The sequence below is a fragment of the Lutra lutra genome, chromosome 10 (assembly GCF_902655055.1).
Source record: "Lutra lutra chromosome 10, mLutLut1.2, whole genome shotgun sequence".
NCBI lineage: Eukaryota > Metazoa > Chordata > Mammalia > Carnivora > Mustelidae > Lutra > Lutra lutra.
In genome coordinates this window covers 4423561-4440019 of record NC_062287.1, presented here as the reverse complement: position 1 = coordinate 4440019, position 16459 = coordinate 4423561, and the positions used below count along the sequence as shown (strand labels likewise).

Genomic DNA, 16459 nt, shown 5'->3' with positions numbered 1-16459 from the left:
GAGAGGAGATCCACTTAAGTTTTAAAAATAGTCCTTGAAAATAGATGGAATGGATAATTTTACCTCTAAATTACAAACATGGAACATTAGATTGCCAAAAGTCGGCTTCTCAGTGGGAGAACCAAGGGAAAAAACACAGGTCTTCTCTATTCTCTGTGGATCCTTCTATTTTCACGTTATTTTTATATAAAGCCAATGAAACAAAGCAATGCTTAGACTTCACTGGTGAATTCTACCAAACATTTAAAGGAGAATTGATACCAACACTTATAACCCCTTCAGAAAAATAGAAGAGGAGAGAAAACTGAAATATTTTATGAGGTCACTATGACTACCTTGATAACCAAAATCAGATGAAGATCTCTCAAGGCACTAAGAGCATAGATTAATATCCCTTACGAATACAGATGCAAAATCCTTATCAAAATACTCGTAAACTCAATGCGGCATCATTTAAAAACGATGATAAACCTGACCGAGTCCAAGTCATTGCAGGAATATAGAGTTTGTCTAACATCGGAAAATCAGTTAGTGCAGTACACCTAAGTAACGGAATAAGAGGCAAAAGCCTCAGCAGCATCTTTATAAGGGCAGAGAAAGCATTTGACTAACCAACATCCTTCCATGATAGTGATATTCTGGAAGCTAGCAGTAACAAGACAGCTTCCTCAACCCACTAAAGGGAATCGGGCAAAAGTACACAGCTAACGTCGTAACTAACGGTGAGAGTGTCTACCTTCCCCCTAACTTCAGGAATAACACAAACGTTTTTATTCAACATCGCATGGGAAATTCTTACTCAGACAGTTCTCTAAGGAAAAGGTACGGTAGACATTCCAATTGGAAAAGAAAAAAAAAGTACAACAATCTCTATTCTTAGATGGTATAATCTTCTATAGAGAAACCCTATAGAAAATAGAAACCTATAGAAACCCTATAGAAAAATCCACACACACACGCAATTACAACCAACAACTTCATCAAGGTTACAAGACAGATAGAATATCACTGTACGAATATCGGTTGCATTTCTATAGATGACATGTGAACAATCCAGAAATGAGATAAGGGAAAGAATCACACTTACAAGAGCCTCAAAATAAATAAAATACTTAGGGAAAAAGTATAACCAAAGAGGTGAAAGACTTGCCTACAGAGAACTACAGAAAGGATTATTGAAAAAAATTAAAGACCTAAATAATGGAAAGATATCTGTGTTAATGGATTGCAAAACTTAATATTGTTCAGATGGGAACAGTAGGCAGAGTGGTCTACAAAATCCGCGTCATTGTAATTCCAGCTGCTTTTTGGGAAGACCTTGACAAGCCAATGCTAAAATTCATGAAATGCAAGGGAGCTCTTGAAATGTGAAGGGCTCACATATTGTGATCTAGAATTCATTACAAAGCCACAGTAATCAAGACAGTATGGCTCTGTCATAAGAATAGAGACTAGTAGAATAAAGTTGAGAACCTGGAAATAACCGTACATTTATGGTGACTTGATTTTTGACAAAGATGCGAAGATAACAGGGAAAGAATAAGAATAGTCTTTTTTAAGTAATTAGAAACAGCTGGATATGTGCATTGCAAAAGAATGAATTTGATCCTCCATCTCACACCGTAGAAACAAATGAACTCAAAATGGATCTTGGACCTGAATGTAAGAACTAAAGCCATAAGAGTCTTCAAGAAGGTCATGGTATATGGTTGCATTTGTGTGAAATGTCCCGAGGAGACAAATGTACAAGAAGTAAATTAGTAGGTGCCCTGGGAGGGGGAGGCGGCGGAGAGGGGTAGGATTGACTGCTGATGAGTACAGAGTTTTTTAAGGGTGATGACATGTTCTAAAATTGGGGCGCCTGGGTGGCTCAGTGGGTTGAAGCCTCTGCCTTCAGCTCAGGTCATGATCTCAGGGTCCTGGGATCAAGCCCCGCATCGGGCTCTCTGCTCAGCGGGGAGCCTGCTTCCCCCTCTCTCTCTCTCTATGACTGCCTCTCTGCCTACTTGTGATCTCTGTCAAATAAATAAATAAAAAAATAAATAAAATAAAATTGGTTTATGATGATAATTGCACAACTCTAAAATCCACTATAAAATCCACTGAATTATACTCCTTAAAGGGGTGACTTTTTTGATACATGGATAGTATCTAAATAAAACAGTTAAAAATGAAGACAATGAAGTCTCCTCACCTCTGTATCACGTATGTTAGCCTGTGAGTTTTTTCCTGAATTTTTTCCAATATTATGCCTAATCAAGACTAATTCCTAGTTTTGCTCTCACTGAAAGGATCAGGTAGATTTGGTCATTTGAGGCATTTCTCAAAAGAGAGCCTTCGATGGAAGCCGCCTTTCCTGTTCTGTAAACTGCTGCAGATAGTTGATCGAAGATTTAATTTTGGAGCTGGGAGGAAGGATGGTTTACATTTTGTGGCCTGTGTTTTCTACTTTATTTCTTGAAATACAGCCTAATAAATTGACCATAACAGCTATTAACTAACTTGCAAATACAACAGCTGAATTCATGAGCCACAGTGGTTGCTACCTCTTTGGAGCCTCTGTGCCTTTTTCCGCCCAAACGTTGTCAGTTAGCATATGTAGGCTTGCATAGACTTCAATATGCAAATGTGCATTTACGTATCTTATACCTAGTATGTATTACATATACATAGCCTATATATTCCACTACATTTTAAATTTGTTAGTCCGTAGAAGACAGAACTTCTTCGGTTTGTTGAAGACCTAGCAGTTCTCTTTCTCTCTGAGCTCACCAGTAAGAGTTTCAGTCGCATTCTCGATGTTTGAGTCTCTACACCAGGGAAGGTGCTTTGGGTATTAATCCCTGTGGCCTTTTTGGTAATTCAGATAATTTTAGAATGGATGGAGATTAAGGGTGGTCTCTACCCTCTTACAAGGCTCATCATTTAGTGGCTAGCTTTTTACCCAGAATATGGTAACTCTTTGTGAAATACAGTCGGCCTAGGAGACTTTGACTCCCTCGAATTCTACATAAGGTTCAAAATACAAGTTTTCCTCCTAGACATATTTCAAAGTCAAAAACAGTTGCAGACAGTACTTGACATTGGTTAAGTTAAATTTCTACACACATGCAAGGTAGAGCACAGCACGAAAGTGGAATTTTCCATAAATGACCAAATGAGCACGTAGGCATCTTTCAGAGCACACACAGCAGGCAACGTGCTTTTCAAGAATGGTGATGTTACAAAAGAATTTTTGAGTTTTCCTCTTGAAATTTTTATCAAATCCAGTGTGCAGATGACATGAGTAAGCCCTCTTAGTACTCTTTAATCATATCTGGCTTGTAACCAAAATTCTATTACTCAAGTCAGTCACCTACTTTATTCTAGGTGTAGCTCAGAATCACTTTAGGGTGCTTCCCAAATTATATCCACTCACAAAGAAGGACGACTCGCTACCTATAACAATTTTTTACCATGGGTTTTGAGCTCTGCCCTCCAGCAAATGGTTTCTTGGCTCACTGCCAGGCACACGTGGTTTCTCAGTTCAATGTTGCTTGAATGACTGCCTGACTATCATGTTTATGTTACGTTGTATTACTTTGAGGAGAATAATACTCCTTTAACAATATCTTTATATGCTTTTCAAAAGTAAATTATTTCACATTCATCATATGCACATACTGGTTCTTTGCTTGCTGTCGGAACTCTTGTTTTTTTTTTCCTGCTCGTGAAATGCCTTTCCACCTATTTATATCGGCGTGCGTTCTGTTTGTTTATCTCCTGCCTCATCATGAGAACAAAATCTAATGACTGGAAGAAAACTGGCGGTGTTCTCACCGGGCTTCCCTGCCTTCCCAGTCTGATTGTAGAGCCGATGCCCTCAGCTCTTTTCTAAATATCTGTGCGGTGAACACCATTGCAGTGGGACTACAGGATTGAATGTACTTAACTAGTTCAAGTGATCAGCATCAGGATCCTTCCCTATTTTGTTGTGGTTTCCTGCAATCTTACAGCAGCGGCTGCTGTTCTGGTAATTAGAGCTGACCTTCACAGAGACAGAGTTAAAAGGTATTGCTGAAAGTCTGTAATTTTCTAGAGTCATTTATCATGTTCTTGCCTCGCCTTTTAATAAATTGGTGGCATTTCTCATTTTCAAAAAGTGTTTATTTCTTTTTGTGTCTTTGAAAAATGTGCTCTACATTGTTCTGCCTATCCTTTCCTTTAGCCTCTTATTTCATGAAAAACAGGCACATTTCCTGAAAAAAGAAAGAAAATAAAATGGATTTATATATCTTTCAAATTTTTCTAGGCCTCTTCTTCCACAGACTCAAATGTTTAATTAACAGGTCATCTGTCTTTGGGCCACTGAAATTTACAAAGGGAATCTGGAAGGAAACCTCACCTCTTGGTCATGCCTCCATTGATGGGGCTCCGCTGAAATGCTCTGCCCTTTCTTCGGGTCCCCAGAGCTCTCTTGGCTTTAAAACATTTTGCCTTATTGGAGTTACGTGTGTGCGGTTCCTAATCATCCTACATAATAACAAATTAAGAATGACTGTTAATTAAGCATTTCCTTAGAGCCAGACTCTGATATTTTACAACTACCTTGTGGTGAAAGTGTTTATAATCATCTTCCTTTTATCTTATACATGTATAGGGCTCTAGAGATTATATGTAAAACATTGTGTCGGTATAAGTATTATAAATTTATATTTTATACACTTAAATATATATTTATAAGCATAAATTATATACATACATATATGTATGTGGCATGCCATTGCGGTTTTTGTAAAGATTATTTCTACCCAGAATGAAAAGTCAAATTATTCCGGGCAAAATAACCTTGAGTCACATTTTTTTCACCTAAGGAATTTTTTCTCTGGCATCTAATTCTTAGCAGGGATGTTTGAAACAAGCCTGGTTTTGATCCTTGAACGGCTTGCTTGCTTTCACTGCTCAAGTGCCCAAGAATTGTGTATTCGATCTTACAGTTTGATGCGCTTTTTCTCTGATACATTGTGTGCCATTTCTGTCTGAAGATTGAATTCTCTTCTTATTTCACCTGAGATGTCCTGTGTTATATCTTCGAGTTGTCTTATATGTCATTTTTTCATTCTCTATTTCAGGGAAATACAAAATGATTAGATGCTCAGTAGGTAGTGGTAGTAGAAGGAGCAAAGAGTATGAACAAGTGTGATGTATAGTGTTTAAGATCATTAAACTTTAAAACATTAAATCAATGGAGCTATTGAAAACATTAGACTGGGAAGTCGACCCAAAACACTTCCCCTGAATGCCTCCTTCATGTGTGTTAACTGTCCTAGAATCCTTGGACGTTAATACTCTAACTCAAAATCTGAAACTTTTTTCCACCTTTTATTAGAAAGCTTTAAGCTTTTTGAAAAGTTGGAAACTAGCAAAATGCAGTTTTGATATCTCGATTTACTGATTGTTAACACTGTACTGTTTTTTAATGAGTCATCGTGAGTATCGATTTCACAAAACAATAAATGCTTGGTGTCAGGGAAGTAATACCATTTTAGCTGTATTTATAATTTACATGCAGTTAGGGGTTTCTCATGTAATTAGAGCCATTTTTTCCAATCTCTGGTTTATATGATAGCATTTAAAAATTTGTTGTATGTCAAAATAATTTTTTTCTTCTTAAAATATTAATTGTCTGATCTTATTAAATGTAGTTTTTATTTTGTTTCTAATTCCTTTTGAATCAGAGCTAATGGGAGTATTAATACTGTGACAGTAGGAGTAAAATACTCCTAATACTAAAATACTTCATAATACTCCTAATACTAAAGTACTCCATAATATTATATGGCTGAGTAATAGTCTGTTGTATTACTCAGCCATAAAAAAGAATGAAATCTTTGTCATTTGCAACAACACACATGGAGCCAGGGAGTATAATACTAAGTGAAATAAGTCAGTCAGATGAAAACAAATACAGTATGATTCCACTCATGGAGAATTTAAGAAAATGTATATTAGACATGTATGTTAGACCAATTTTTATATTTTCCTGCTGTGTCTGTTATGGGCTGACTTGTGTTGAACACCTGATTAGGTGTTACATAGGGTGAGATTATATAGGGTCTTTTAATTTATTTTTTAAATTGTCATTTGATTTATTTAAACTCAAAAACCAATTCACCATCTCTTCCACTTCTTTGCACACCCCATCTCTTGTGAATACCTGTCCGTTCTCGGTGTTTATGAGCTTGGTGTTCTTGATTTTAAGATTGCCCATGGAAGAAAGATCATATGCTATTTGTCTTTTTCTGAATTTTCTCTTACCCTAATGCCTTTGGGATCCATACACGTTGTCACAAACGGCAGGATTTCTGTTGTTAGTGGTTGAGTTAAATACATATTCGTGTATACACTCATCGCATCTCTCTTGCACCCATGGATGGACACTTGGAATTTTTCCCTATGTGAGCATTAAGAATGTGCTGTGATGAGCACAAGGATGCATTCATCTTTTGAGTTAGTGATTTCATTTCCTTCAGATATCCAGATGTGGAATTACTAGTTTTGTTTTAATTTTTTGAGGCACCCCCATACTGTTTTCCATAGTGGTCGTTTCTACCAACAGTACACGAGGTTTCCTTTTTCTCCACATCCTCATCAACACTTGTTGCTTCTTGTGTTTTTGGTCCTAGCCTAACAGATGTGATAGCTCAGGGTTTGGATTTGCAGTTCCCTGATAACTGCTCTTTTGGGGCACCTCTCATGTACCTATTGGTTATCTGTAGATCTTTGGAAAGTTTCTCTTCAGATCTTCTGCCCATTTTTTTTTTTAAAGATTTTATTTATTTATTTGACAGAGATCACAAGTAGTCAGAGAGGCAGACAGATAGAGAGGGGGAAGCAGGCTCCCTGCAGAGCACAGAGCCTGATGTGGGGCTCGATCCCAGGACACTGGGACCATGACCTGAGCCGAAGGCAGAGGCTTTAACCCACTGAGCCACCCAGGTGCCCCTCTTCTGCCCATTTTTTAATCAGGTTGTTTTGTTTTGTTTTGCTTTGCTATTGACTTGTATGCGTTCTTCATAAATTTTGGATATTAGCCCCTTATCAGATATCTGTTATGCAATTGTTTTCTCCCATTTAGTAGGTCCCCTTGTCATTTTGGTGGTGATCTCCTTTGCTGCGCACAATCTTTTTAGTTTGATGTCGTTCCACTTGATTATGTTTGCTTTTGTTGCTTTTGGGTGTATTGCCAGAACAGCATGGCCAAGAGCTGTGTCAAGGAACTTACCTCCCATGTTTTCTTCTATGAATTTTACTGTTTCAGGTCTTAAGTTCAATTCTTTGAGTTTTGTGGGTATCACATAAAGTAATGGTCCAGTTTTATTTATTTATTTTTTTTGCATGTGGCTGTCCAGTTTTCCCAGCACCATTTTTAAAAAGACTGTCCTTTCCACGTTGTACATTCTTGGCTTCTTTGTCATCAAATTAATTGACCATGTATGTGCGAGTGTATTTCTGGGCTATTTTCTGTTCCATTGATTTACATGTCTGTTTTTATGCCAGTACCCACTGTTCTAATTACTATAGCTTTCTAAAAAAGACATTTTAACAGTTTATTTTGGAGGTCATTTTAAAAACAAAATTAAAGACAATCTGAGAAGAAAAAATCATACAGAATACATTCTAAGTAAGTATGGTGATTAAATGAAAATAAGGAAACTATGTGTTCTTCTGCAGTTCTGTAAATAAGTCCTATTGTCCTGAAAGGTTTATACTTCCAAAAGAGGGAAAACTCGCAGTAATGAAAGCTACCTCTCACTCATGTAAATCTACAGTAGGAACCAACATTTTCTATTCTTACCAATAAGTCAGTTTCGATCTTCAAACTGTGCCTTGTTTTTATTTATTTTTTAATAATTTTTATTAACGTACAATGTATCATTTGCCCCAGGGGTACATGTTTGTGAATCATCAGGCTTACACAGTTCACAGCACTCACCATAGCACATACCTCCCCATGTCCATAACCCCACCCCCCTCTCCCTACCCCCCTCCCCCCAACAACCCTCAGTTTGTTTTGTGAGATTAAGAGTCTCTTATGGTTTGTCTTCCTCCTGATCCCATCTTGTTTCTGTGCCTTATTAAAAAAAAAAAAAAAGATAGAATGCTAGAAATTCAGTGGGATTTGGTGGTCTTCCTTTTGCAAGCACAGAAGTTCCCGTTAACAAAATAGGCATAACTGTCTGATCCAGATAGGTACAAGTTGGCAAAGACCAGAGAGCTGCTTTCTGTTTTGATGACCTTTCTGTATGAGTCTTCTCCTTACCTACTATCTTGTCAACATTGTCTATGAGACAGTCCTTAAAGTAAGGGTTTTCTGGAACCTGTATCTCTCCCTTCAGCATCTGCTCCAGTTCCTCTGTATCTGGCAGATCATGCAAGACATAAACCTTAAAACCCAGTCTTGGTGGCGAGCCTGGGTGGCTCAGCGAGTTAAGCCTCTGCCTTTGGCTCAGGTCATGATCTCAGGGTCCTGGTATTGAGCCCCACATCAGGCTCTCTGCTCAGCGGGGAGCCTGCTTCTCCCTGTCCCTCTGCCTGCTTCTCGGCCTACTTGTGCTCTCTCTCTCTGTCAAATAAATAAATAAAATATTTAAACAAAACAAAACAAAACCCAGTCTTGGAAAACAAACAGAACCATGAGAAACCTGGGAGATTTCAACACAAAGATGCCGGGATAGAGTCCAGTCCAGCCCCCGACTTTGCCCTTCAGGGCTATCTGGGCACAGGAGCACCCAGAAGATAGAGGAGAAGGGTGGGACAGTCCAAGACAATGCACCCACATTAGGGTCTGATGCTCTGTGGTCCTCCAAGAACCTGTGGGGAAGGAGGGGGCGGGAAAGGGAGCTGATTACCTGCACCCAAGCTGCTTAGTCTAAGGGCCCTGCCCTATGCCACCAACTCTTAATACTATGGTTTCATAATATATATAATAGTTTGAAACAGGAGCGTAGTGCGTCCAGTTTTGTTCTTCCTTCTTACGATTGCTTTGGCTCTTTGGGTCTTTTTGGCATCCATACAATTTTTAGGATTGTTTGTCTTATTTCTGTGAAAAATACCTTTGGAATTTTGACAGGGGTCGCACTGAATTTGTAGATTGCTTTGGGTAGTATGGACATTTTAACAATATTAATTTTTCTAGTCCGTTAGCATGGAATATCTTCCTATTTGCATCCTCTTTAATTTCTTTCTTTAATGTCTGGTAATTTTCTAATATATAGGCCTTTCACCTTCTTGGTTAAATGTATTCCTTGGTATTTCTTTTTTTTTTTTTTTAAGATTTTATTTATTTATTTGTCAGAGAGAGAGAGGGAGAGAGAGCAAGCATAGGCAGACAGAGTGGCAGGCAGAGGAAGAGGGAGAAGCAGGCTCCCTGCTGAGCAAGGAGCCGGATGTGGGACTTGATCCCAGGACGCTGGGATCATGACCTGAGCCGAAGGCAGCTGCTTAACCAACTGAGCCACCCAGGCGTCCCTATTCCTTGGTATTTCATTCTTTTTTATTGCAATAGTAAATGGGACTGTTTTCTTATTTTCTCTTTTCCATAATTCATTACTAGTGTAAAGAAACACACAGATTTTTGTGGGTTGATTTTTGTAGCCTGCAACTTGACTGAATTTGTTTTTTAGTTCTGACAGTTTGGAGATGGACTCGTCAGGGTTTTCCATTATGTGATATCATGTCGCCTGCAGATAGAGTTTTACTTCTTTAGTATTTGAGTTTCAGTCCTACCACCCAATCCCTAGGATTTTAGCATCTCTCCCAGGGCCCAGTTTCAACTACACAGTCGCAATAACCATTGTCAAACCCCCAAAGTTTAACTTGGAAAGTGTATTATCTAAAATAGAGTTTATATTCAAATTTCCCCAGTTGTCCTCCCAATTTTATTTATTTCCCCTAGAATCCAATTGAGCGTTATATGTCATATTTGGTTTTCATGTTTTTTTAGCCACCTTTATTCTAAACAGACTATGTGGGGATGCCTGGGTGGCTCAGTCAGTTAGTTGAGTGGCTGCCTTCGGCTCGGGTCATGATCCCGGGGTCCTGGGATCGAGCCCCACATCAGGCTCCCTGCTCAGTGGGGAGCCTGCTTCTCCCTCTCCCCCTCCTCCTGCTCATTCTCTCTCTCTCTTGCTCTCAAATAAATAAATAGAATCTTAAATAAAAAGACCCTTATGACTATAACATACTTTCAGAAGTTCTATGATCTGAATTTTTCTTGTTGTTTCCTCATGAGTAGGATTAGGTTAAAGATGTTTTTTGGTTCGTTGTTTTTTAATTATCATGTCAATTTTGTTTTTTGTTTTTTTTTTAAAGACCAGTTAAAATGCTTTCACAGCATTATCTGAGTATATTAAAACCACAGGACCCTTTTTTGTTGTTTATTTAACATTATTTTTATTTTAATTCCACCATAATTGACATATGATGTAATGTTAGGCTCAGGTGTACAATACAGTGACTCAGTACTTACATACTATTCCAACCCACACGTCACTCCTTCATCCCCACCACCTGTTCCCCGATCCCCCTCACCCACCTCCCCTCTGGTCACCGTCAGTGTGTTCTCTGTCCTGTAGAGTCTGTTACTTGGCTTGTCTCTCTTTTGCTCTTTTTTCAGGGTAAGAAACACTGGCTAGGCGATACTGCGTACTTCCTATTGTATCACACCAGGAGGCCCATAATATCGGTTTATCCCATTCTTTGTAATATTAACTTAGATCACTAGGTTAAGGCTTTGGCTGCTAGATCTCTCCATTGTAAAGGTAACTTTTACATGGTAATTAACAAGATTTTTGTGGGGTGACACTCTGCACCACATGAACATATCCTATTCTCCAATAAACTTTTGCTCAGTGGATTTAAATTCATTAATGATGCTCGCCTGAATCCATTATTAGGTTGGCTGTGGTACAATGGCAATTTTCTAATTCTGCCTCCTAGTCTTTTAAGCATAACTGTGACCTCATTAAGAAGTGTCTCTGACTGCCCCAAATATGCTGAGCTGCTTTTTTCTGTCTAGTGGATTAGTATGAGATCTTTAATAGAAAAGACATAAGTGCTGATAGATGTCCGCTGCGCACGGGGAACACAGATAATGTGCCCTTCCGGTAACCTGTTGTGCTCTAACTCCCAACATAGGAGGGGATTTCAACCAGCATGTAAATAGTCTTCAAGGAAAACAGAGACAATCAACATAGCATGTATTTCTCTGGTGCTAAGGCTTAGATATATTTATCTTCCTTCAAGTAAAAAGTAAAGAAATACCATGTGCCAAATATTAAAGCCATCCCAAGAGAGAAGGGAGACCTACACCTTAAGGACTCAGAGGCTGATTCGTTGTGGGGAAATGGAGACCGTATTTGAGAAAACATCTGCCTCAAGTTTTTGTTGTTGTTGTTGTTGTGTTTTGTTTTGTTGTGTTTGTTTTGTTTGGCTCTTGTAAGTAAGAAGAGAGCATTGCCTCCATGAAACACAAGCGAGCTGCTCGCTCATGTCCTTGGTGTGGTGTGGACCATGGACCCCAGACACTGACACCTGAATGTCTCTCTAGGAGACGTTAAGATGCAGCTGGGATTGGGAACTGTTAGGGGAAGAAGTAACTCTAGCTCAAAAGATGAGCAGAAGTTGGACGTGTAGAGATGGAGGGAGATAGGACCGTGAACACAGGCGAACTGCCTGATGGCCAGGATTGTCTCTTCCTTCTGTGAAATCTTTTTTCTTGGCACGCCTACCTGGAAGGTAACTTGAAAGATAGTGTCATAAAGTTCACTCATTTGAAAGGCTCAGGCAGAAGGATCGCTGTGATTGCGTCATTTAGAGAAGATGAAGGTGCTGTTCTGGATAATGTCCTCCAGCTTATCCTTTGTAGCATAGCAAGCCCTGTCACCTCAGTCTTGGCAGGCCCATTCGCAGAAAGACATTACAGCCTTTGCTGGGTGGCAGGATAGTAAGCAAAACATGGTTTATTTTTTTTTTATATTTATTATTTATAGTCACAATACTGCAAAAGATCAAAAAAGTCCAAGCTTGGTTTTCATGTTCCTGCTTTAGCCATGGGTTTGAAAAGTGGATTTCAAGCTTGTGAATACTGGTAATGAGACACAAGAAACAGAATGTAAATATTTTGAAGGGTTATTAATCAAGAGTGGTGAGTCACAGATCGTGGATGAAAAGCATAAAACCAACCATGTCAAGGCTTCAGATCAGAATAAAGTTTCAATTCTGGTATCTATTGAAAATGGCCAAACTGAAGATGAATATGAATAAATATTGATAATACAAACTATTGAATTTCTCTGGTGATAAACATTCCTTGGGTTTTGTACATATTCCTAATACAAAAATACATAAATTGTGTAAAAAGTTAGAAACCCTTTGGAAATGTTTCCTGTTCCTCTGTTTTTTTTTTTTTTTTTTTTTTTTTTTTTTAAATTCATTTGACAGAGATCACAGGTAGGCAGAGAGGCAGGCAGAGAGAGGAGGAAGCAGGCTCCCCGCTGAGCAGAGAGCCTGACGTGGGGCTCGATCCCAGGACCCTGAGATCATGATCTGAGCCGAAGGCAGAGGCTTTAACCCACTGAGCTCCCCAGGCGCCCCACCTGTTCCTCTGTTTTCAGGAAAGCACAAGTTTTAGAGAATCAAAGCAGAATAGCAGACAACATGGGGTCCTGAGCCTAAAAATATTTATGTCCACGTATTCCAGAATACAGAAGAAAAGTAAGGTCAGCCAAATTTGAAACATAAACGCTATATTTTTCTTTGCATTTGCAAACATTACCTAGACCAATATCCACCCTTATAAGCAGGTAGTTCCCTTGAGTGCCCTCTGACAGGATTATAAGATGGTGACTCAGTGCTACACTCCTTTCCCTGGGAAAGTTCTTAGTGCCCCCAGATGGGTCTAGTCATACTGGGACTCAACAACCCATGTAAACATGAATAGATTTTTCTCACAATTTCTAAAGCACCATAACATTCAAAAATAGAAATAAGAAAAAGAGAAGAAAAAAAATCAGTAAAATGGTAAGACTAACTGGCTGTAGTGTCAGGACCTAAATTCCAGTGGAGTGTCTGTCACCAGTTAGCTATGACTTCGAGTAAATCATCTTACCTCTTGACGTCACTTGCAAAGTGAGCATCAGGCTAGTATTGTAGTAGTTCATAAATATTTAAAGAATAAGAGTCACCCCCCCCCTTTCCAGAATGAAATCTTATTTGGAAACCTACTATATAAAAGAGTTGAAAGTAAAGATGTTAGGGAAAGAAGTCCTTTCTCCCACGCTCCCCCATACTTCCGAGACCCATTGGAGTCATAACCACAGACACTGAAGGGAATTGACCCTCAGAATGTGGTCTAGAAGCGGCAGGAGCAGCAGCAGCTGGTTGGAAACACAGAACCTTAGAAGCTAGTGAGGAATGAGGAGTCTCAAACCTCTGCGGGACTCCGTGAGTCAGAGTCTGCTTTCTAACAGGTACAGGAGTGGTAGGTTTCACAGTGGAGTTTGAGAAGCCCAGCTCTAGAGACTCCTAGAACTCCATTTGAAAACTAACTACTCGAACTAGTTAACCCACAGAGATTGATGGTACTTCTTTGTCCTTTGGTACAGCACACTGACCAGTCCTCAGCTGGAGGACTACTGGGCAAGAACAAGTAGTGATGGATGTCATGCCATTTTTAGAGTCTTGGAGTCAAGATTGCAGAGTTGTACTTGGTTTCACAAGTAGGGCAGTGCTCTGTCCATTCCACAACATTGTTTCAAGGAGGGACTATGTGATGGTCTTTATGCGTGGGAGTCTGTCAGTCAAGGGTGTAGTGGAAACTTAATGACACACTCAACTGAGATAATGGACAAGCCTTTCTGATAGAAGGAGTACTTACAGAGTTGTGGGAGGAGTCAAGAGAACCAAACCAATAAGAGACGGTGAAGTGCCCAATGACTAGCAGTGGTGGCAACCATTGACGTTCCTAATCTTGATGGAGGAAGGAATGGAAAAGTGCCTTGGAGGAGCTTCAACTGCAGGAGGAGCCCACTACAGGAAGGGTGCAACAACTGCCACACCACACATCAGCATGGAGCAGACCAGAAGAATAGATAAACTACACTGTTTCTCCTCTCTTACTCACCTCCTGGTGGCTACCATTGGCCAAACCCAACTGGAAACCAGAGTGCAACTGTAGAGCCAACTGATGGAGTCCATATAACTCAGCCTCCTGGGGCACAGAGCAAGGTACAGAAGGTTAGTGAGTGATTCCAGAGAAAGCACATTTAGAATGGCCAACACAGTAGCTTAGATGATTGGATTTGGACGTCGGATAACAGGAAATAGAATAAAATTGTAATGGAAAGGTTTGTTTTGCTTGTTTGCATACATATTTGTACACAGATAGGTATATGAGTATATATTATACACTGTATAACACGAATGTATATTAAACAGCAAGAGGAATTTTCTAGGAAAAAGTGAGATGTAGCAGGATGCGTACTTTGAAGAAGTGCTTTGAAAAGTTTTTATACTTCTGATACTTCTGCTTTGAAAAGTTTTAGTAAAACAGAATGATGTTAATCTGTATTAAATGCGTGCTCTTTGATAGGTACTATTAAAGACACTCAGGTCAAAACATGGACCCCATCTAAAGGCTACAATATAGGTTAAAAATACAAAATACATCTAGAATATACATAAAGTATATATTTAGTTGCATTTATTCAGCTAGTACTTATTAAGCATGTTCTGAATACCAAACAATATCTTTGTGACTAAAGTTTACAAAAACAATGAGTCAAAAGCGATATGGTCCCTATCCACATGGAATTTATAATCTCATTGGGAAGATTAATAATAGTTATGGTTCAAGTATGATGAAAAGAGAAACAGAGGATTCTTTGGGACTTTATAAAAGATACAATTCATTTCGATGGGAGATCCAGAAGAGACATCTTGAGGCATTTGAGATCTGAAGTAGGAAAGGGAAGTCAGCCGGGTAACGGAGGGTAGCGATGGAGAAGGATGGCTGAGGGAAGCAGCGGAGGTGAGCGTGTGTGTGGGCATTGGAGAGAAGGCATTGTGGGGTGCTCCAGCCAGAACAGATCACAAGTTAAGAAGGCTTGGAAAGAACAGAGATTCTGCCATATTTAACAGACTGAAGATAATCTCTTAGATGTGAAGGGACTATAAAGCCATGTGGAGCTATGAAATATGATAATTAGTGAATCACTTGATCAAATGGGAAAATTATGAATATAAAATATTGGGCTTCCTATTATCACTTCAGCTAAGACTCGAATTCATTTTCTACTGGGAGTTTTTCTGAAAAATAAGGACAGAAAGGCATTTTTCTCAAAACTTTCCCCACATGTAATTTTTTCCCTTGATGTAGGGAAATAGCTGAATTGTTCTGAAATTTCTGTCCTATTTTGCTGTACATCAACCTAAGAACATGTCTTTAAAGGCAATTTATGACAGGGTTCTTTATTAACAGTCTTAGGAAGATAGAACCATGTTTAATTTGTTATTGCCAAAGTAGGATAACAAAAGTATCGTCAAATCAGGTTGACAATTAGCAAATGTCATGCCTGTGTGTGTGTGTGTGTTTTATGCTTATCATTGCAAATTCTTCTCTTTTTCGGTAATAGAGCTCACCTTCAGGGTCGTTCATCACCCACCTCAGGCACTGGACACGTCCATAACAGTGCAGTCTCTTTGCCTTCTGGACAAGATACCTTATGGCCAATATGTATTTCTCTGAGTGCTAGCCAACTGAAAAGGACATAGAGTCTCTCTTGAGCTAGAATCATCTATTCAGACACTATTATTTCATAGAAATTCTTACTGTAAAAGTCCATCACAAGAGCACTATCAGAAGTGTTACAGATCCTGACAGTGATCTTTGTCTCTGTCTTACTTTTCCAAGGGTTTTCTTCTACCACTAGAGTAGTCCTGATGGCGTCTGACCCAGGAAAATAAATAACACGATCAATAACACTTTATTTCTTTCAATACCAAGACTGTCATTGATGTTGCAGATGAGAGGTAAAATGCTATTCTCAGATACGTGAGTCTACACGTGTATGGGCACGATTGAAGGAATGATTTCCTTCTCCTCCTCCTCTTTTCTTTCTTCTTCCTCTTCACTATTCAGTGATTTTAAATTTATTTTCAAGGTTATGAAACACCAGCAAAATCTAGTTTTACAACATCCTTGTGACCCTCAGAAAGGTCCTTCATGCCCACCAAAATCAGTTCCCAAAGCCACCCAGCACCTGGAAACTGTGACTCTACTTGCCAGCACTACAGATTGTAAAGGGATTTATACAATACGTGGCCCTTGTGCCTGGTTTCCATAGTCAGTTTACTGTTTTTTGAAGTTAATCCACGTTGTGGTGGGTATCAGCACTTTGTTCCTTTTTAGGGCTAAATA

At 39.1% G+C, this 16459-nt stretch overlaps 2 protein-coding genes across 4 annotated transcripts in view; one reads left to right on the top strand and one right to left on the bottom strand.

Moving 5' to 3' along the window:
• Positions 1-16459, top strand: part of GUCY1A2 (guanylate cyclase 1 soluble subunit alpha 2) — a 315001-nt gene that overhangs the window by 150936 nt on the left and 147606 nt on the right. The gene's annotated exons all lie outside the window — the stretch shown is intronic.
• Positions 7845-15697, bottom strand: LOC125078538 (protein dpy-30 homolog). Its single transcript, XM_047691437.1, has 3 exons — positions 15682-15697; positions 8131-8401; positions 7845-7878 (listed from the first exon to the last, which is right to left on the bottom strand). The coding sequence occupies exons 1-3, from the start codon at positions 15695-15697 to the stop codon at positions 7845-7847; spliced, it is 321 nt and encodes a 106-aa protein (XP_047547393.1).

Coding starts and splice junctions, on each gene's coding strand:
- LOC125078538 (XM_047691437.1), bottom strand. Junction 7,879..8,130: donor TTTCTAGCATTCTATCTTTT/TTTTTTTTTTTA, acceptor TTAAAAAATAAA/TAAAAACAAGGCACAGTTTG.